Source organism: Bombina bombina, chromosome 1 (assembly GCF_027579735.1).
Source record: "Bombina bombina isolate aBomBom1 chromosome 1, aBomBom1.pri, whole genome shotgun sequence".
Classification (NCBI taxonomy): domain Eukaryota; kingdom Metazoa; phylum Chordata; class Amphibia; order Anura; family Bombinatoridae; genus Bombina; species Bombina bombina.
The window spans coordinates 634,325,729-634,349,442 of NC_069499.1; the positions used below are offsets into that span (position 1 = coordinate 634,325,729).

Here is a 23,714-nt window from a genome sequence, read left to right on the forward strand (position 1 = left end):
CAAGGCACTCTTATTCTATGGTGCTTAGTGCAGGTACTAGATCATCTGGCAGTATATTCAATTTGTAGGCTCATTGGCTCCCTCAGAGGGCTGTATTCAAATTCACAGGCCTTGGGGGTAGTGAGCCAGGCGTTGGTAGTTGTCCTGTGTGCTTTTTCAACACAATAGCGATCCTTTCGGCGGCTGTATCAAGTTCACAAGCCTTAAAGGAGTTCAGCTTAGCAGTAGTTCTTCTTGTAGGAAATGAGACACAGTCATCAACCGGTTTCTCCCCTACGCTAGGAGTACACACCCACCTCAGGAGGAGGTACAGGACGAACAATATTCAATCTGTGCTCCACAGATTAGCGCAAGGTACCTCACTCGCCCATTAGCTTGATCCAATGCTATTAGTATGATCATCTAGTCACGAGTGTTTTTGTTCACTATAGTGCACTTTCAGGTTAATACTGTTTTAACCCCAGATTATTACTGTTTTAACCCCTGGTTTTTACGCTGGACGTCCAGTTATTAAGTCTGTTTGTATTGCTATTTGTTTTTATTTATACTGTTTGAATATCTCTGCCATCTTTATACTTATATTTATTTGAGTATAGTTTTCTTCTATCCTCAATCACAGTATATATATATATATATATAGATTTGTGGTTAATCTTTCCCCTTTCTGTATGTTTTTTCAAACTAATTTAAAGGGCCCCATTAATTACTTTTTAGTATATATGTACTGATTTTATTAACACTGATTTTTAAATCTTGATTGTATTGTAATTTTACACTATTAAATATATTTTCTTAGATATATATTAGGCTATAACCACTTTTATAACGATTATATTCCTGCTAAGGTAGACCCTTTTAGGTTACCCGTATATTGTATTTGTGTACTACCCTGCTTTCAGCGCCAGTATTTCCGCTTAAATTATTCAACATTTTTGCCAACCAAGGTAAGGCCTGTTAGCCTAAGATATTAGCCTAGATTCAATAACACCTATTAATGAAATTAATATTATGTTAAAATTGCAGAATTCATAAAGACATGTACCCCCCATCACATCCATAAGGTGTGAGTTACACTCCATTAATATCAATGCAGCGGCATCTATCTCATAACCTCTCACTTCTTGGTGCTTAGAACAAGATTTACTGTGAAGAATAACGTAAACATAAAAATGCCTTGAAAATGTTACAGAACAAATTAGCTCAATAAAAAAACTGCCTCTATTAAACAGCCAAGGCTAACATGTAAATAAGGCGACTTGAAAACAGTAAAGGGGAAAAATAAATAAATCCAGTCCCTTGACGCACTTTTTATTCTAGCACAGCAAATAGTAAAAAGTAACATGTTATCTTCTAATAAGTATTAAGAGAATATGATGATGACCTTTTGTGAAAACAATGGAGATATCCAGGGGATTCTAAATAAACATTGGTTCTCAGGGAGGACCCAGTTCTGAATAAAATTGTTACAAAAAAACATAATATTATTTGTAGGCATTTTCAGACGGATCTAGAGAGCAAATACAAAAATCCACAAAAAAGTGTAGTTGCACTCTAGATGCGTCTGAATGTACCAGTTTAATTTGACTGCAGGACAAGCAGTCTTTTAGAGAAGCAGGATTTTTCCAATCAGCCTAGCTTGTTTGTATTTGTTTGAAGGAATCATCTGTCTGCAACATTGTAACACTACTTCCATTAAAGGGATAGTTTAGTCCAAATTAAACGTTCATGGTGCAGGTAGAGCATGCAATTTTAAGCAACTTTCTAATTTACTCCTATTCTCAATTTTGCTTCATTCTCTTGGTATCTTTATTTGAAAAAGCAAGAATGTAGGCATAGGACCATTTTTGGTTCAGGACGTGGGTAACATTTTCTGATTGGTGTCTAAATGTAGCTACCAATCAGCAAGCGCTACCCAGGTGCTGAACCAAATATATGCCGGCTCATAAAGCTAACATTCAAATAAAGATACCAAGAGAACAAAGAAAAATTGATAATAGGGGTACATTAGAAAGTTGCTTAAAATTGCATGCTCTGTCTGAATCATGAAAGTTTAATTTTGACTAGAGAATTCCTTTAATCAATCAAAGTTTCATTTCTGTTCTGTCTTGGACATTGCACTTTGGATCTTTTTACCTTCTTTGTGTATTTTTTTGTAGGCAGAAGAGGGACCTGAAAACTATTTTGGCCCCTCCTGATTTAACAGACAATATGAAAATACATTTTTGAAACTGAAGAATTGTCCACCACAAATTAATGTTTTGCCACAGATAACAGGGTGGCATAAATGTGGAAAATGTGGACATTGTAAAGTTTTTCCTAAAAAACAATTTAGTTTATGAACCCACAAGGCAAAACAAAGTAGTTGATGAAGCAATATATTCATTGTGTCTCTATATTTGTTATCTACTTGTTAACGTGTAAGTGTGGACTGGTTTATGTGGGGCATATTTCTCGCCCTTTTAAAAAAATGTGTTATGAACATTTATATAATATTAAGCATGGATTTAACAAACATTGTCTCTCGACATTTTGATCAGGTCCATGGGAGGAATCCTAATGACCTTTGCATTTTTGGGATTGAACATATTAAAAGTGACAGAAGAAAGGAAGATTGCTACAATAAATTCAATCAAAGAGAGACTTTCTGGGTCCATCAAGTTAATAGTTTAAAACCTAAATGAGAACTTCATCTGGTGTCTTTTAACTGTGGTTTAGGTTTTCAGATACATACTATTATTGTATAACCCCATTATCTTGTGTCACTTTCCCTATGGTGGTGGAGTAGTGTAGGGGGTGCATTATCAAGCCAGTTGGTTGATTGCTGCTCCTGTTCCTCTCCCCCAATGGAGTTTCCACTCTTTGTGGCTGACCAACAAAATTGTGTTTGAAGGGTTTAGAAAATGAATGACTTTATGCAGGTACAATATCACAGAAGGTATTAATATAAGTAGGCATGTGCCATTATTATTTACTTACTTTGATATTTCGAGATATTATGATTATGTCGAATCACTTTTGGTATTCATAATTTATATATTCTCTCTCTCTCTCTCTTGATATATATATATATATATACAGTGTATTTATTTAGATTTAAAATGCATAGAATATATATGTAGAATGCTTTAAATGGAAACTCCATATAACTAAATTTATTTACATGTAATATTTATTCAGTAAATGTGATTTTAACCCTTTAAGGACACAGCTTTCAGTTAGCTCAATTGTTTTATGACGGAAAAATTCCGTCATTTGTCTTTAAGAGTTTATAGGTTCATAAAATTGTTTTGAGACTTAAGAGGAACCTCCTAAACCCTTTGGGAGCTCTTTTTATGTAGCACCACTTGGTTGGGTATGTATTTTTGCCAACCACAGAGTAAGTATTGGGAGTTTATTTGATGTAACACTACTTGAAATATAGATGGCAAAAAATAGGATATGTTCATCCTCAAACTCGTGTGTTTGCAGTCATGTGAATGGTCACATGATGTTTTCTGATGACCTTATATGACTATTATGTATGTATGTATAAATGACTATTATGTATGATTAAAAGTTGTTTTAATGATTATGATTGACTCAGCAGTGTTATTTATTAACTTATTTATTTACTTATTCTGGGCTAGATTACAAGTGGAGCGGTATTTAGCATTTTCACTATAGGGAAAACTCTGCTAGGATTTTCATTTTTTGCGCTAGTCTGATTGTGCTTGTATTACAAGTTGAAAGTAAACTGTTCTCCAGCGGTAACCCAAATCAAGCTTAAGGTCGAAATTCAAAAATAGCGATCGCGTTTTCGCATTCCCCATAGAAGTCAGTGGAGAAAAAAAAGTTGAAAAAACACCCACTCTCTCATGCAAACACCCTGACATATTCTCATTAGCGCAAACCCGACATGGAATATGTTTTATTTATTCATAATTAAATATTTCTACATATATCTCATGTGTTGTTTTTAAACAAATATATATTTGTACTATATATATATATATATATATATATATATATATATATATATATATATATATATATATATATATATATATATATATATATATATATATAATACATAACCGGTAGCCCGGCACTACTTCCACACAGGTGTAATCACGGCCTGGGTGCTGTCCTCATGTAAATATGTAGAAATGTCTAGATGTATGAGGGCACTCACAGGACTTGTATGTAAAGAATAGTGCAATTTTATTTCCAAATTTGTTTCACATTAATTTTAAATGTCGACGTTTCGACCACTTTATGGGCCTTCTTCAAGTCAATTATGATTATTGTAATGCAGCATGCATTACTTGCAGCGGCGTGCAAACCAGACTCCCAACAGAGCAGCGGCACACGCTGTTAACATTTATCATTGCACCAGCAGTTCTTGTGAACTGCTAGTGCAATGTCGCCTCCTGCAGATTTGCGGCCAATCGGCCGCTAGCAGGGGTTGTCAATCAACTTGATCGTATTCGATCGGGTTGATTACTGTCCGCAGCCTCATAGCAGACGGACAAGTTATGGAGCAGCGGTCTTTATTAGTATTTTTTTTTCCTTTTTTTTATCAGTAATTGATTGATTGCACTGTTTCCCGATTTGGCAAAAATTACATCAGAAATCAAGAATAAAACTACTGGAAATTAGTTTCTATTAAAAGAATGTGGCCATACCTGATCTCCTCTCCTAGAACATAAATACAAAAGTACTGTTAATTGTGAAACCACCAAGTCACGAGGTATACTCCATTGCAATAATGAAGCCGCAAAAAATATTTCTAAAATTTAAAAGCCTAACTTTAGAAAACAAGGTTTGTCTTTGCCCAAATTCTACATTCTAGATTTTGTGGTCATTATTTGCATTTCCTCACCTGTCCTGCAGATCTCGTTATTGGGATATCACGTATAAAATATATATAAGTCAGCTTTAACAAATCTACACCATATATAGAATATGCCTCTAAAATGTTGTCTGGGGCCATTTCTGTGTGTATAGCCCATGTACAACATAATAGAATTATTACAAATCATATTGTAATTCTCGCAAATGTGTCTAAAGTGCCATTTCAGGACATTATAAAGTGCTTTTAGGTGTTGAATTTGATGAGTGAAAAATGGTCTGTAAACCCTGTTGAAAGCTATTAAGAAAATGGGTTGTGATCACTAAGAACATTTCAATTCCATATTAAAAATAGGGCTTTTTTGGCAAACTGATAAAACACGCCTAGATTACGAGTTTTGCGTTAGAGGCTATGCGGTGCTAACGAGCAGTTTATGCTCATCACTCACCTACAGACAACGCTGGTATTACAGGTTTTTACAAACCCGGCGTTAGCCGCAAAAAAGTGAGCAGAGAGCAAAATTTTGCTCCACATCTCACCTCAATACCAGCGCTGCTTACGTTAGCGGTGAGCTGGTAAAACGTGCTCATGCACGATTTCCCCATAGGAATCTATGGGGGAGAGCCGGCTGAAAAAAACTTAACACCTGCAAAAAAGCAGCGTTCAGCTCCTAACACAGCCCCATTGATTCCTATGGGGAAATAACATTTATGTCTACACCTAACACCCTAACATGAAGCCCGAGTCTAAACACCCCTAATATTACACTTATTAATACGGACACCGCCGCCACCTACATTATAAATTATGAACCCCTAATCTGTTGCCCCCCACATCACCGACACCTACATTATATTTATTAACCCCTACTCTGCCGCCTCCAATGTTGCCGCAACCTACCAACATTTATTAACCCCTAATCTGCCGCCACTATAACAAAGTTATTAACCCCTAAACCTAAGTCTAACCCTAACCCTAACACCCCCTAACTTAAATATAATTAAAATAAATCTAAATAAAATTACTACAATTAACTAAATTATTCCTATTTAAAACTAAATACTTACCTATAAAATAAACCCTAAGCTAGCTACAATATAACTAATAGTTACATTGTAGCTATCTTAGGGTTTATTTTTATTTTACAGGCAAGTTTGTATTTATTTTAACTAGGTACAATCGTTATTAAATAGTTATTAACTATTTCATAACTACCTAGTTAAAATAAAGACAAATTTACCTGTAAAATAAAACCTACACTACAATTAAATTAATTACCTAAATTAAATACAATTAATTACAATTAAATAAAATGATCTAAAGTACGGAAAAAAAACCCACTAAATTACAGAAAATAATAAAATAATTACAAGATTTTTAAAATAATTACACCTACTCTAATCCCCTAACAAAATAAAAAAGCCCCTCAAAATAAAAAAAGCCCTACCCTACACTAAATTACAAATAGCCCTTAAAAGGGCCTTTTGCAGGGCATTGCCCCAAAGTAATCAGCTCTTTTACCTGTAAAAAAACTGAATGAAGGTTCCTTTAAATTACGTCATCCAAGATGGCGTCCCTTCAATTCCGATTGGCTGATAGAATTCTATCAGCCAATTGGAATTAAGGTAGAAAAAATCCTATTGGCTGATGCAATCAGCCAATAGGATTGAAGTTCAATCCTATTGGCTGATCCAATCAGCCAATAGGATTGAGCTGGCATTCTATTGGCTGTTCCAATCAGCCAATAGAATGCCAGCTCAATCCTATTGGCTGATCCAATCAGCCAATAGGATTTTTTCTACCTTCACCCAACCGGCCCGAAGTCCTCAACGAAGCCGGGAGAAGTCTTCATCCAACCGGGCAGAAGTGGTCCTCCAGACGAGCAGAAGTCTTCATCCAGACGGCATCTTCTATCTTCATCCATCCTGCGTGGAGTGGGTCCATCTTCAAGACATCCGAAGCGGAGCATCCTCTTCTTTCCACGGCTACGACTGAATGAAGGTTCCTTTAAGTGACGTCATCCAAGATGGCGTCCCTTCAATTCCGATTGGCTGATAGAATTCTATCAGCCAATCGGAATTAAGGTAGAAAAAATCCTATTGGCTGATGCAATCAGCCAATAGGATTGAGCTGGCATTCTATTGGCTGATTGGAACAGCCAATAGAATGCCAGCTCAATCCTATTGGCTGATTGGATCAGCCAATAGGATTGAACTTCAATCCTATTGGCTGATTGCATCAGCCAATAGGATTTTTTCTACCTTAATTTTTACAGGTAAAAGAGCTGATTACTTTTGGGCAATGCCCCTCAAAAGGCCCTTTTAAGGGCTATTTGTAATTTAATGTAGGGTAGGGCTTTTTTATTTGGGGGGGCTTTTTTATTTTGTTAGGGGGATTAGAGTAGGTGTAATTAGCTTAAAAATCTTGTAATTATTTTATTATTTTCTGTAATTTAGTGTTTGTTTTTTTCGTACTTTAGATAATTTTATTTAATTGTAATTAATTGTATTTAATTTAGGTAATTAATTTAATTGTAGTGTAGTGTTAGGTGTAATTGTAACTTAGGTTAGGTTTTATTTTACAGGTAAATTTGTCTTTATTTTAACTAGGTAGTTATTAAATAGTCAATAACTATTTAGTAACTTTTGTACCTAGTTAAAATAAATACAAACTTGCCTGTACAATAAAAATAAACCCTAAGCTAGCTACAATGTAACTATTAGTTATATTGTAGCTAGCTTATGGTTTATTGTATAGGTAAGTATTTAGTTTTAAATAGGAATAATTTAGTTAATTGTAGGATACGCAATTTACGTAAGTGGATTTGCGGTATTTCCAAGTCTGGCCAAAAAAGTTGAGCGGTACACCTGTACCTGTAAGAATCGTAATACCAGCGGGCGTTAAAAAGCAGCGTTGGGACCTCTCAACGCTGCTTTTTAACCCTAACGCAAGACTTGTAATCTAGGCCACATTTTGGCTCCAAGAAACACCTGAAAGCTCATAATTGGGATAATTGTGAAACAAAAAGTGCCATTTTCCTATTGAAAAAAAATATTGACCAATATATAGTGTAATCAATCCCTATAAAATACAAAGAATTATGCACAGAAATAAGCTCATGAAAGTTTACTTAGTCAAATCTTTTTTTTATAGCCATTCCCACTACTTCCTCTGCTATTCAAGTCCTTACCCTCTGTCATTTGCCCCACATCTCACCATATGATGTGCATTTCACCTCAGTGTCAGGGTATGATGACCACAGGACGCGATCACTCCAGGATGGGGCAAATAATCGAGTCTAGGTTAAAGGGACATGAAAAGTCAAAATTAAACGTTCATAGTTCAGACAGAATATGCAGAATAGATATTTTTTCAGTTTACTTCAATTATCCATTCTACTTATGTCTCTTGGTATCATTTGTTAAAATTTATGACTAGGTAGGCTCAGGAGCAGCAATCTACTACAGTAGGAACTAGCTGGTGGTTACAAACATATGCCTCTTGTCATTGGCTCATAAGATGAGTACAGCTAGTTTTCAGTAGAGCACTGCTGATCTGGAGCTAAATTTGAGTATTTTAATTTTGTACTTTGTATATTTTACTCAAAGTACCCACCTTACCCCATTAATCAAAACTAGGAAACATAAAAGGTCCTTTGTCATATAGGGAGAATCAGAAACAACGATACTTCTAGAAAGAAGGACAAGCATACCTTGTATGTTCAGAAGCCAGTATAATAGCATATTACAATCATAATCGATTACTCCAGACTAGTCATCAGAAGCCATCCTCAAGTATGCCCAGAGGCTGAAATATTTAAATGAGATGACTCTAGAGTCATTCACTGGCTGTTCATGCTTGTAAAGTCATCACCAATATTTTTTTACCTTAGCTGATGACTTTACAGCCCTGATGATGTCTGATGATGTGCAAATGACTTATAAAGTAGTGTGGTGATAATCAAATGACTCAATGATGGTCTCTAAAGTAATCCTGTTTGTCTTAGGTACTTTAGACAGGAATTCAGGGACTGGTCAAAAACCTACTTTATTCTGATTGTAGATCAGATAAGATAAACAGTAAGATATGGCTGGTAACTCAACTACTTCTGTGGCCAAGATGCAAAATATAGAATTTAGTGTGAGGTGTCAGAGGGATACCATTAGTTTGAACGGAAAGCTTGTCAAGCTTCAAGGACAAGATGTAAATCCCATAGAGTTAATAAGGAAAGGTATTAGGATGAAAAAGGGTTACTGTCTTTGAGAATTGCTACACCAATGATTTCTGAGCCTATTCCAATAATAATTGATAAAGCTGAAGCTTGAACCTTTAAACCATTAGAACAGGGAACTTTTGTGAATCCTCGATGTTGAGTGTAAGCTGTGCCCTAAATTTATATTTGTTTTGTTTAGTCTGATCATGCTCCATTACCATATGAAGGCAGATCCGATACAGAAAATGTCACTACCTGTATAGAATACTGCTGTGGGTGCAGGGTTGGGTTTGGCATGGGTGGGAAATGATTGTGGGTGGTGGGAGTGATCAGGTGGGGTTCCCTACACTACAGAAAAAATGTGAGGCCAGGGAGAGGGAGGGATGGGGCCATACACTACGGCATATAATGCTGGTTCTTGGAGGGGGACGCTACACTACAGAATTTTTTTTTAACAATTAAACAAAAAAAAGAGACCCCATACACTACAGAAATACATAAATAAATAAATTGATATATTGATTTATTTTTGTAAAGAAAAAACAAACCATAAACTGCATAATGGCAGACTGTTTACCAGTACCTAAGATGGTGGTGACCAGTGGGAAAAGGAGGGAAGAGAGCTTTTTGGGAGGGATCAGGTAGGGGTCAGGGACTGGGATGTCTTAGGTGCGAGGATCATCTCTACACTACAGCAAAATGTAACTTTACAAGCTGATAAACCCCTTCACTGCCAATAATTTCAAGTGTGGTGTGCAGCTGCAATTAGTGTCCTTCTAAGTGCCAGAAACTAATTGAAAAGCCATGGGTGTCTGCTGTTTCTGAACAAAGGGGACCCCAGAGAATATTTTACAACCATTTGTTTCCTGACTGCAACAAATGGTGGCCAAACAGTAGCATCAAATATACCAAAATGGGCCTAGATCACTACCTTAGGTTGTCTTCTTTAAATAAAGAAATAAAGGTTCTATTATGAGTGGAGCGTAAAGGCTGTGAGTTCCCTGTTACCAGAATTTAAAAACACACTTTCTCAGATAGCCAGCAGTGGTTGTATGACACAAATTAAGTCTTCACAGATGCAGTACACAACTCTCTGAGATGAAATATTTGTTCATGTACCCTCAAGGCAAATGTGCATATGGCGCTTAAAACCAGTTATAACTTATACTAGAAGCATATTTGCTAAAGGAAGTGTATTGCAAAAATGCTTCTATTTAAAATTTAAAGTGATGGTACATCCAAGCGTTTTACAAACATTATCATTATCAGTATAAATAAAGTCTAGTTTCTGTCATCACCCTTTTTGTGCTGAAGTATATCGCTAAAATCAGCGCCTCCGGCAACCCACAGCACAGTGCTCCTTAACCAATGAGGTGATGTTTCCCCCTCTAGCCATGCTAGGATGTCAGTTGACATGCACGGCTATAGGTTTAGAGGTGGAAACGTCAACTCATTGTAGAAGAGAGTTGTGTCGTGACTAACCGGAGGCGCAGATTTAGCGATATACTTCAGCACAAAAAGGGTGAGTTTAGCACCCATTTTTTAGTAATTGATGACAGAAACTAGACTTTATTTTTAGTGATGGTAAATCCTAGCGTTTGTTAAACACTTGGATTTGCCATCACTTTAAATGCACCCATAAATTTTAATTTTGACCATTCTATCCCTATAATTAGGCACCCTGCTCTAAGATGAAACAAGACAGGAATTTAAGGAATAGGCAGGTTAGAAACGTACCCCTGTTGTTTTAGCTTTTTGCACGTCGTAGGTGCGAGTCCCTTTCTCATAGCGACAAGTCGGGGGAAACGTAATCTGTTCCTCCTCTGGAACAAATGATAAAGATGAGATGAATAGAAATATTAAGAGAAAAAAAATTAGCATATGTGGAATAATTAGCCATATAAATACAACAGTAGAGATAAAAGGGACATTTTATTATTGCACTTTTTCTTGCATATAACTATGGGGTCGATCACAATCTTTGACATTTTTTGGCTGCTGATAAGCACTTTTCAAATTCAAGCCTATCACAGTCCTTGTTTTCCCATTGTTTTTAAAGATGCATTATTGGCTCGATGAAAAAAAGGCCCTGTGCTTAATATGGGACACAATCCAATTTCTCAATACTTTTTTTTTTTTTTTTTTATTGAGGTAATAATCATGGCATACAAGTGACACGTGTCAGAAAAACATACAAGTATTTGTCTCAAAACATACCACATTTTCAAATGACAATTTACAATAGAATTAGTATACAAATCATTTGCCAAATACACTATTTACCCTCTAGATGGTATCTGAGGTCACTCTTGGACCCCCATATAATATGGAAACACAACGCTACAGAGGGTAGTCTGGTACAGAAGGAGACCACTCATGGGTCTCAAATGATGGACCTCATTTTAGTTATATTATGGCGTAGACTTAAAGGGCCACCTGTGGACCCATTTTCTAGAATGAACAGATATAATGTAGAAGGAACCATCTTTAGCAGAGTCTCAAAGTATCCAAATGAAGTTGAGATTGGCTTATAGCACCTCTAAAAGGGGCAAAAGAGGAATAAACCCTATGGGTACAGATAAGCATCTAGGTCTACAAAACGAATACAATTTTAATGCTGATATAGCAGTACAAGATTCAATCAGGGCTGCATTAACTTGTCAGGGGTTTGTACCTAAATGGGGATAAACATAAACTAAACTGTGCCTATTATGGGTTGACAATACAACATCAGAGTGTTTCTGTACTTATTCATACAAAAGAGATATTTTGGCTAAGGGAGATAGTAAATAGCTTGTATTGCTGTTTTAGACTAGCACAGATACCTACGAGACTTTTAGATATATATTCTGAGTTTTCCAAGCCGCTATTAAAATTGCTGTAAACATAGCAGAGAGGGTATTAGTAGCGTAGGATGTACGTCACTTATAACAAGTTCGAATTGAACTAAAAGGAGTTAAAGCATTAACTGAGCTTTTTAACAGGTTTTTTGAACCATTTTTCCCTTATCGTATTTGCCAGCTATAGGGACTTATTTGTGAGTATTTTAAGTGGTTTTGGAATGAAACAGTTGTTTTGCATAAGGCCACACTGACAATAGCCAACGGTGCTGTTTTAGATGTACATATGAATATATGATCATACAGCAAATTAAATCTGCTTGAAATACGAGAAAACAGAAATTGTGACCACAACATCTAGAAAAGCCATTTAGCAATCTTAAAATGTGTTGTTGTTATTTGTGATATTAAGGATAGTACTTTTGATTTTTTATTAAAAATGCCATCTTTTAATGGAGCTAATTTTACTTAGCACTTTGACTATTTACAATTTTTGAATTGTTTAAATCTTGTTATTGAAGATGATATAAGTTGCGGCCACTTTGTTATATGGTTCTTGATAGAAGTTAAAAATTGTGTACCACTTCTCAATCAGAAATTGGAAAAAAAAAACTAAAAAAAGAAACTTTTACAGTAAAAACAATAAATAAAAAAAAATCAGTTGAGCAAACTTAATATTGTTTAGCACATATCCCAATGGATTCAAAACATAAGTAGTTAAATGTTATTGACATGATACACTGTACAAAGAGATCTATCCAGATATCTCTAATGTTATATCTTGAGCTGCAAATAGCATTTGCAAGTTATCAGGAGGTTTTCATTTGAAAAGCTACGGCCTTTTATTAGCAGAAGCAAATGGGATTGTAATCAATTGAAAAACGCGCTGACAATGGGCTAGATTACAAGTGGAGTGATACATTACAAATGTTTTACATACATAAAAATTTACAGCGTAAGCAAAAGACTCAGGAGAACTAACACCTGGAGTTCACTTAGAGGAAAATGTTCTTTTTAATTTTAAATACATATTTCTATATACAGTATATCTGTATTTTCTTTGCAAAATATATATCTATAGCTATATATCTATATGAATTAGATATAGATCTATAGGGACCTATTTATCAAGCTCCGTATGAAGCTTGATGTCCTGTGTTTCTAAAGACCGGTGCTCCATAACCTGTCCGCCTGCTCTGAGACGGCGGACAGACATCGGCAGAAATCAACCCGATCCAATACGATCGGGTTGATTGACACCCCCTGCTAGCAGCCGATTGTCCGCAAATCTGCAGGGGGCGGCATTGCACCAGCAGTTCACAAGAACTGCTGGTGCAATGATAAATGCAGAGAGCGTATGCTGTCGGCATTTATCGATGTGCAGAGGACATGATCCGCAATATCGGATCATGTCCGCTCGCACGTTCTTAAGTAGGCCCCATAGTGTGTATATAGATATATTTAGAAATATAGATTTAAAAATAAAAATAATATTTTCTTGTTAGTGACATATTAAAATTGTTTGAAAATGACATTGCATTTTTCAAGGTAAGGGCACAAAGTGTATATATACAGTATGTCTATGTGTATATTTTTGTTTATATGTATGCACATATATATTTATACATATAAATACATAATACACATACATAGACTTATATAGACATTATTATTATTTTTTTATTATTATTATTCTTTATTTGTAAAGCGCCGACAGATTCCGCAGCGCTGTCCATGGTACAATGGAGAAACAATACGATAAAAGACAACATTTTACAGACAAATACAGGGGGAATTAAGGGCCCTATTCCCGTGGGAACTTACAATCTAGATGGGTAGAAGGATGAGAAACAGGAGGTGGGGACTGCAGAGGTGAGAATGATATTAGTGATGAGATAGAGGGCAACTGTTAGGTAAGTGAAGTTAGTTTGTTAATAAGTCGGGTGATAAGCTTCCCTGAACAGAAAGGTCTTTAGGGAATGTTTAAAGGAGGAGAGGTTAGGGGCAAGTCTGACAGCTCGAGGAAGTGCGTTCCAGAGGGTTGGTGCCGCATGAGAGAAGTCCTGTAATCTAGCATGAAATGAGCTGATGGTAGAGGACGCAAGAAGCAGGTCTTTGTTGGATCTTAGGGGACGGGCAGGAGTATATTTGTTGATGAGTGAGGACAGGTAGGGTGGGGCAGCATTGGTGAGGGCTTTGTAGGTCAGGGTGAGAATTTTTAATTTAACTCTGTTGTGAATGGGGAGCCAGTGAAGGGACTCACAGAGAGGTGCAGCAGAAACAGAGTGTCAAGAGAGGTGGATTAGCCTGGCAGATGCATTTAGGATGGATTGGAGGGGAGAGAGGCGGGAGAGAGGGAGGCCGGTTAGTAAGTTGTTACAGTAGTCAAGTCGGGAAATTACCAGGGAGTGGATTAGCTGTTTAGTAGTTTCAGCACTCAGAAATGGACGAATTTTTGAGATATTGCATAGGTGGTTGCGGCAGGATGAAGAGAGCAGTTGGATGTGGGGAATGAAGGACAGATTTGAGTCAAGCGTGACTCCGAGGCAGCGGACTTGGGGTGATGGGGAGATAGTGGTGCCGCCAACAGTGATAGAAAAATTAGAAACTGGAGTAGAGTTAGAGGGGGGAATTAGAAGTAGTTCGGTCTTGGACATATTTATTTTTAGGTGGTGAGAGGCCATCCAGGAGGAAATGCCAGATAAGCAGTCACTGATGTGAGAGTTGACAGAAGGGGAGAGTGCAGGGGTGGGAAGGTAGATCTGGGTATCATCAGGTGATAGCTGAGGCCATAGCTGTTAATAAGTTTACGCAGTGAAGAAGTGTAAATAGAGAAGAGTAGAGGACCCAGGATGGAGCCTTGAGGTACTCCAACAGACAGGGGCAATAGAGAGGAGGAGTCACCAGCAAAAGAGACGGAGAAGGATCTGTTAGAGAGATAAGAGTGAATCCAGGAGAGGGCAGTGTCACAGAGACCAAGAGAGCTGAGAGTCTGTAGGAGAAGGGGATGGTCAACAGTGTCAAAGGCAGCAGAGAGGTCAAGTAAGATGAGTATAGAGTAGTAGCCTTTGTTTTTAGCAGAAAGGAGATCATTAGTAACCTTGGTGAGGGCAGTCTCAGTTGAGTGTTGGGGACAGAAGCCATATTGCAGGGGGTCGAGCAATGAGTTGGAGGACAGGAAGTGGGTTAGGGGATTGAAAAGTAGTTTTTCAAGGAATTTTGAAGCTAGCGAGAGCAGTGAAATGGGCAGTAGTTTGCAGGGGAGTTAGGGTCAAGGGAAGGTTTTTGAGGATGGGGTGACCTTCGCATGTTTGAAGGAGGCAGGGAAAGAGCCGGTAGAAAGGGATAGGTTAAAAATGTGAGTAAGAGCCGGAGTGAGGGTGGGAGACAGAGAAGGAATAAGATGTGAAGGAATAGGGTCAAGTGGGCTGGTAGTGAGGTGTGAGGAAGACAAAAGGGAAGCCACTTCACGCTCAGTGATTGGAAGGAGGGTGCAGAGAGTGGCAGAGGGGGTAACTGGGAGCGAAGTTGGGAGATTGCAGGTTTGTGTTGGGATGTTTCCTCGGATTGCAAGTGTTTTATTGAAAAAATAGTCAGCAAGGTCTTGAGCACTGAATGCAAATGAGGGTGGTGGTGCAGGTGGGTGGAGGAGAGAGTTGAAAATGGAGAAGCGTCTTTAAGGGTTTGAGGAGTGAGTGGATATAAGAGAAGAGAAGTAGGTTTGCTTAGCTAAGCGAAGGGCAGAGGTGTAAGAGTAAAGAATGAACTTATAGTGCATGAAATCAGGTTCAGAGCGGGATTTTCTCCAGGCACGTTCAGCAGTGTGGGAGCATTTTTGTAGTTGACGTGTTTGTTGGGAGTGCCAGGGTTGGAGCTGATGATGTGGGGCTTTGCGAGGTTGGGGCGGAGCGAGAGTGTCAAGCACAGCGGAGAGAGTATTGTTATAGTGGGTTGTAGGAAGGTCAGGGCAAGTGTGGGGGAGGCGAAGTTGAATAAGATTGGAGAGTTGGAGAGCGTCCACAGTGTGCAGATTTCTACTGGTGCGGGGGCGAGAGGGGTAAGTAGGTTTAGTATCTATATTAGGATTAAAGGTGAGCAGATGGTGGTCTGAGATGGGAAATGGGCGACAGGCAACATCAGAGAGAGAGCAGAGATAGGAGAATACCAGATCAATCGAGTGTCCATCGCGGTGAGTAGGGTATAGGGTGGATTGTGAGAGGCCGAAGGAGTTAGTGAGTGAGAGGAGTTTAGAGTCAGCAGGGGGAGATGGGTTGTCAATAGACATGTATATATAGACTCATACAAATATTTATATATGTGTATATATTAGTGTAAGACTTTATTTTAATGTGTTTTACATGTAATTTGCGAAACTTTTATTTAAGCTCTAACACTACTTCAGGTTTCAGGTCATGCTAATTCTTCTAGCACTATTTTATAACTTTCAACTTGTTATTATTAGCGATATTTAGAGATAAAGGTATGTCGGCTGTGCTAAACCTTCTCTTTTAATTCTGTTTTACCATGGACTTGTATCATTAGCACTCCACTTGTAATCTTGCCCAATATCAGCCAAATTTGAAAACTAGATTTCAGCCGCCAATGGGGTCAATTCCAATGGTTTACAAAAACTTAGTTGTAGATAAATCAGTTGACAAGTTTTGCTAAAGCATTGGAATCAACCCTGATTTTGGAAAGATTATGATCGAGGCCTATCTGTCTAACACATGCAAAGGGTTAAACACATAGTTAAAATCAGCTCCCCACTACAGTAATGCACTTCTGGGACCTAGCTGAACACATCTGGTGAGCCAATCACAAGAGGCATATATGTGTAGTCACAAAGAAAAATGGTCCTTTTAAAAAATAAAAGGTTACTATTTCAACTTTTGACTGACCTTGTATAAATTAGTGTTTAGAGGTGAGCAGTCAAAAGTGTGCTGGAGAGCCTTAAATGTATTAACATACAAAAAAGAACTATAGTATATAGGCTAGCAAAAGCAAGAATACTCTTTGAGCACAGAAGAAAACATTTTTAAAACTTATTTTTTAACTGCTCTCTGTTTGTCCCAACTATAATACTTATAATCCTATATAATAAAAGATCAGGTATGTTTGTCAGATAACACACAAAAAAAAACACGAAAAGAGTTGCACACTACTAAGTTAATAAATTTAAATCACTTAAAAACAGGTGCTTCCTAGAAAGAGTACATATGAAACAACATAGAAAAGAAAGTGGGAACTCCACAATAAGGAATTCACAAAAGTCTAGGTAAATCCAGCACAACTGTAAAGTTGAATAAATTCACAAGAGCTTCTATGTCAAACGATATAAATATTTATTAAATACATGCACAAAACACACAATCACATTCATACAGGGGATCCCGCAATAAAGATGGTATGGAGTACTGGCCAAAATTATCTGGTGCACCAGGGGAAATAGATGGTATTCAGTCCATTTAAAATTGCTGATATTTGTAATCCAACAGGTGCAAAGTTAATGCAAAGTTAATGCAGTTATACAGTCCCCGGTGTTATAAGACCAGTCACTTCAGACAAACCCCAAGTATCACTGAGTGAGATAATTGCGTTAGGGCATAGCATAGGAGGAGCACGAAAAACATGCGTCTTTATTCACAGGTACTTTTTCCCAGAAGGTAATACTAAGTGCACAGATGCATATCACATATTCTACCTGTATTTGTTCACGCGGTTGCTCCTCTTAGCTCCATCACTCCCAAAGCGTCCAAACTTCAGGGGTAAGTCGAGATAAGCAGGGAATCCGCTGTAAAGAGGGCTGCTAAGCATGACGAGTCCAAACGCTCGTTTCGCTCCTTCAGTCAGTGCAGCATGGAGCTTCTTCCAGGTGCTTTGGGAGTGATGCAGCTAGGAGGAGCAACCGCGTGAACAAATACAGGTAGAATATGTGATATGCATCTGTGCACTTAGTATTACCTTCTGGGAAAAAGTACCTGTGAATAAAGACGTGTGCTCCTCTTATGCTATGCCCTAACGCAATTATCTCACTCAGTGATACTTGGGGTTTAAGTCTGAAGTGACTGGTCTTATAACACCGGGGACTGTATAACTGCATTAACTTTGCATTAACTTTGCACCTGTTGGATTACAAATATCAGCAATTTTAAATGGACTGAATACCATCTATTTCCCCTGGTGCACCAGATAATTTTGACCAGTACTCCATACCATCTTTATTGCAGGATCCCCTGTATGAATGTGATTGTGTGTTTTGTGCATGTATTTAATAAATATTTATATCGTTTGACATAGAAGCTCTTGTGCATTTATTCAACTTTACAGTTGTGCTGGATTTACCTAGACTTTTGGGAATTCCTTATTGTGGAGTTCCCACTTTCTTTTCTATGTTGTTTCATATGTTTGTCAGATGCAGTCATGCGCAGTAGAGACTGCGCGAGGACAAACATACCTGAGCCTTGAGGGGGGAGAGAGCCCAAATAGAGGGGGGAGAGAGAGAGAGCAAGGGGTGGGACTGCGGTACTTAAAAAAATTGGCCCGTGTACACGGGCTTTAGGATTAGCATGATTTATATTTGGGCAATGATGGGAAGGATGGGAGGGTAACTGAACCGGGATAGTGCTTGGCTACCATAATTTAGGAGTGTATTCTAGTGAACATATTCAGCGTTACATATTTTGAGATGATTATTTGAGACAAAGCACTTTAACCATTTCCCTGTCGACACTCTCCCCAACAATCCCAGCATTTTGCAACATTGTAAACAATGATAATTAGATATATATTGCAAGGTTATCAAACAGAGTAGTGTTTTTAATTCTCTACGGCAGGAGAGCACAATACTGCTGAACCTTTTTGCTGCCGTTCTATTTTATTTTATACAAGAATACAATTAAAAGTTAAGTTTTAAACATTTTTTTCTTCTGTGCTCATTCTAGTGCTTATGTGCTCATGCTAGCATTCTAGTTTTTGCTAGCCTATATATTATAGGTCTTTTTTTGTATATATATATATATATATATATATATATATATATATATATATATATGTGTGTGTGTGTGTGTAGTCACCAGCTAGCTCCCAGTAGTGCATTGCTGCCAATGAGCCTACCTATGTATGCTTTTCAACAAAAAACATAATTTATGTAAGAACTTACCTGATAAATTCATTTCTTTCATATTAGCAAGAGTCCATGAGCTAGTGACGTATGGGATATACATTCCTACCAGGAGGGGCAAAGTTTCCCAAACCTCAAAATGCCTATAAATACACCCCTCACCACACCCACAAATCAGTTTAACGAATAGCCAAGAAGTGGGGTGATAAGAAAAAAGTGCGAAAGCATAAAAAATAAGGAATTGGAATAATTGTGCTTTATACAAAAAAATCATAACCACCACAAAAAAGGGTGAGCCTCATGGACTCTTGCTAATATGAAAGAAATGAATTTATCAGGTAAGTTCTTACATAAATTATGTTTTCTTTCATGTAATTAGCAAGAGTCCATGAGCTAGTGACGTATGGGATAATGACTACCCAAGATGTGGATCTTTCCACGCAAGAGTCACTAGAGAGGGAGGGATAAAATAAAGACAGCCAATTCCGCTGAAAAATAATCCACACCCAAAATAAAGTTTAAATTTTATAATGAAAAAAACTGAAATTATAAGCAGAAGATTCAAACTGAAACAGCTGCCTGAAGTACTTTTCTACCAAAAACAGCTTCAGAAGAAGAAAACACATCAAAATGGTAGAATTTAGTAAAAGTATGCAAAGAAGACCAAGTTGCTGCTTTGCAAATCTGATCAACCGAAGCTTCATTCCTAAACGCCCAGGAAGTAGAAACTGACCTAGTAGAATGAGCTGTAATCCTTTGAGGCGGAGTTTTACCCGACTCGACATAAGCATGATGAATTAAAGATTTCAACCAAGATGCCAAAGAAATGGCAGAGGCCTTCTGACCTTTCCTAGAACCGGAAAGATAACAAATAGACTAGAAGTCTTTAGGAAATTCTTAGTAGCTTCAACATAATATTTCAAAGCTCTAACTACATCCAAAGAATGCAATGATCTCTCCTTAGAATTCTTAGGATTAGGACACAATGAAGGAACCACAATTTCTCTACTAATGTTGTTAGAATTCACAACCTTAGGTAAAAATTTAAAAGAAGTTCGCAACACCGCCTTATCCTGATGAAAAATCAGAAAAGGAGACTCACAATAAAGAGCAGATAATTCAGAAACTCGTCTGGCAGAAGAGATGGCCAAAAGGAACAAAACTTTCCAAGAAAGTAATTTGATGTCCAACGAATGCATAGGTTCAAACCGACGAGCTTGAAGAGCCCCCAGAACCAAATTCAAACTCCAAGGAGGAGAAATTGACTTAATGACAGGTTTTATACGAACCAAAGCTTGTACAAAACAATGAATATCAGGAAGATTAGCAATCTTTCTGTGAAAAAGAACAGAAAGAGCAGAGATTTGTCCTTTCAAGGAACTTGCAGACAAACCTTTATCTAAACCATCCTGAAGAAACTGTAAAATTCTCGGAATTCTAAAAGAATGCCAGGAAAAATGATGAGAAAGACACCAAGAAATATAAGTCTTCCAGACTCTATAATATATCTCCCTAGATACAGATTTACGAGCCTGTAACATAGTATTAATCACAGAGTCAGAGAAACCTCTTTGACTAAGAATCAAGCGTTCAATCTCCATACCTTTAAATTTAAGGATTTGAGATCCTGATGGAAAAAAGGACCTTGCAACAAAAGGTCTGGTCTTAACGGAAGAGTCCACGGTTGGCAAGAGGCCATCCGGACAAGATCCGCATACCAAAACCTGTGAGGCCATGCTGGAGCTACCAGCAGAACAAACGAGCATTCCTTCAGAATCTTGGAGATTACTCTTGGAAGAAGAACTAGAGGCGGAAAGATATAGGCAGGATGATACTTCCAAGGAAGTGACAATGCATCCACTGCTTCCGCTTGAGGATCCCTGGATCTGGACAGATACCTGGGAAGTTTCTTGTTTAGATGAGAGGCCATCAGATCTATTTCTGGAAGTCCCCACATTTGAACAATCTGAAGGAATACCTCTGGGTGAAGAGACCATTCGCCCGGATGTAACGTTTGGCAGCTGAGATAATCCGCTTCCCAATTGTCTATACCTGGGATATGAACCGCAGAAACTAGACAGGAGCTGGATTCTGCCCATACCAGAATTTTAGATACTTCCTTCATAGCCAGAGGACTGTGAGTCCCTCCTTGATGATTGATGTATGCCACAGTTGTGACATTGTCTGTCTGAAAACAAATGAACGATTTTCTCTTTAGAAGAGGCCATGACTGAAGAGCTCTGAAAATTGCACGGAGTTCAAAAATATTGATCGGTAATCTCACCTCCTGAGATTCCCAAACCCCTTGTGCTGTCAGAGACCCCCAAACAGCTCCCCAACCTGCCAGACTTGCATCTGTTGAAATTACAGTCCAGGTTGGAAGAACAAAAGAAGCCCCCTGAACTAAACGATGGTGATCTGTCCACCACATCAGAGAGTGTCGTACAATCGGTGTTAAAGATATTAATTACACTACACTATTCAATTACTCCTTCTCCTTCTCCCTCTCCACCTGCACTGTTCATTAGCCCATCTCTCCTAAACTCACCTTACTTTTCTACTCATGAACTTTACCTATTCCTAAACACTCTCTCTACCCCCTCCACCCCATCTCAAAAGCAGTCTCACTACTGCAAATCTGTATCTCATCTCATGTCACTCTCCCTCTTGCTTCTACTTACTGCTGGTGACATCTCCCCTAATCCCGGTCCCCAACCACTGACAAGCCATGCACATCCATGTGTACCATCCCATAGACTCAGAAAACAAAACTCTGCACACCTTTCTCACATTCCTCTTGCATCTAAAGCCACTACCCCATTCACCTGTGCACTCTGGAACTCTCGCTCTGTTTGCAACAAACTCACTTCTATACATGACCTCTTCATCTCCCGCTCCCTCAACCTTCTGGCCCTAACAGAAACCTGGCTCTCTCCCCTAGACACAGCATCCACTGCTGCTCTGTCACATGGGGGTCTACACTTCAGCCACACTCCTAGGTCTGGTAATAGAAAAGGAGGTGGTGTAGGTATTTTACTTTCCTCTCGTTGCACCTTTCAACAAATACACCCTATCTCTTCCCTCACTTTTCCCTCATTCGAAACCCACATGATTCGCTTATTCTCCCCTCTCTCTGTACGTGTAGCAGTCATATACCGACCCCCTGGCTCCGCAACTCAATTTCTAGATCACTTGGCTGCCTGGCTACCCTACTTCCTTTCCTCTGACACCCCTGCCCTCATTCTTGGCAATTTCAACATCCCCCTTAACAATCCCACTGCCTCATCTGCTAAACAACTTCTGCAACTCACTTCCTCCTTCGGTCTGTCACAATGGACTGATTCTCCCACTCACAAAGACGGTCACTCCCTTGACCTGATCTTTAGCTATCGATGCACTCTCTCAAACTTCTCAAACTCCCCTTTTCCTCTGTCTGACCACCATCTCCTTACCTGCAACATTTCATCCCTTCCTACAACTCTCCCACCTTCTACTCCTCACACCAAACTTCACAGAAGCATTAGGTCTTTAGATCAGCAACAACTTGCTAATTCCCTTCATCCACTCCTCTCATCCTTCTCCTCCTTTTCCTGCCCTGAACAATCTATCTGCCACTATAATTCCACCCTTATATCCGTCCTTGACAATCTCGCCCCTCTTACCACTGCTAGGAAATCACACACTCATCCCCAGCCCTGGCATACTCCTCTGACACGGTACCTACGCAGATGTTCCCGTACTGCTGAACGGCATTGGAGAAAATCACGGAGTTCTGATGATTTTCTTCATTACAAATTCATCTTGAACTCCTACTACTCTGCCCTTAATTTCCACAAGCAACACTACTTCTCTACCCTTATCTCTAATCTTTCTTCAAACCCAAAACGTCTGTTCTCCACTTTCAATACTCTCCTCCGCCCTCCCCCACTTCCTATTACAACTTCTCTGTCAGCCCAAGACTTTGCCAGTCACTTCATTAACAAAATTGACTCCATCAGAAATGAAATCAGCTCTCAACACAATTCCATTCTCTCCCCCCCTCAAATACTCTCACCCAACCACAACCCTCATAACCTGAAACTTAGTTCATTCTCCCCTGTTACTGAGGATGAAGTTTCAGCACTTATACTGCGCTCTCACCTCACTACCTGTCCCCTGGACCCTATCCCCTCACAGCTGCTCCCCTCTCTCTCTGTTACCCTTACCCCTATACTAACACACATTTTCAACCTCTCCCTCAGCACTGGTACATTTCCCTCATCATTGAAACATGCGCTGGTCACACCTATCCTCAAAAAACCTTCCCTTGATCCTACCTCCCCATCCAACTACCGCCCAATTTCCCTCCTCCCTCTTGCTTCAAAGCTTCTTGAAAAACTAGTATATGCACGCCTATCCCATTTCCTTACGTTAAACTCCCTTCTTGACCCGCTGCAATCTGGATTTCGTCCCTATCACTCCACAGAGACAGCTATTGTTAAGGTCACCAACGACCTACTTACAGCCAAATCAAAAGGCCACTTCTCTCTGCTTATCCTCCTTGATCTGTCCGCAGCCTTTGACACGGTCGACCACCCTCTTCTGCTCCAAACCCTCCAATCCTTCGGCATCTGTGACACAGCCCTCTCGTGGCTCTCTTCCTACCTGTCAAACCGTACCTTCAGTGTAGCCTTCTCTGGGGCCTCCTCTGCCCCGTTACCACTTTCTGTC

The 23,714-nt window shown here is 38.7% G+C and overlaps 1 protein-coding gene across 1 annotated transcript in view; it reads right to left on the bottom strand.

Annotated features, from left to right (window-relative positions):
• LOC128660194 (phosphatidylinositol 3,4,5-trisphosphate 5-phosphatase 2) overlaps positions 1-23,714 on the bottom strand; it is a 254,345-nt gene that overhangs the window by 106,528 nt on the left and 124,103 nt on the right. The window contains exons 13-14 of the mRNA XM_053713896.1: positions 10,782-10,867; positions 8,048-8,129 (exon numbers count right to left, since the gene is read on the bottom strand). Of these exons, the coding sequence (XP_053569871.1) occupies positions 8,048-8,129; positions 10,782-10,867 (168 nt within the window). The remainder of the gene's footprint in view (positions 1-8,047; positions 8,130-10,781; positions 10,868-23,714) is intronic.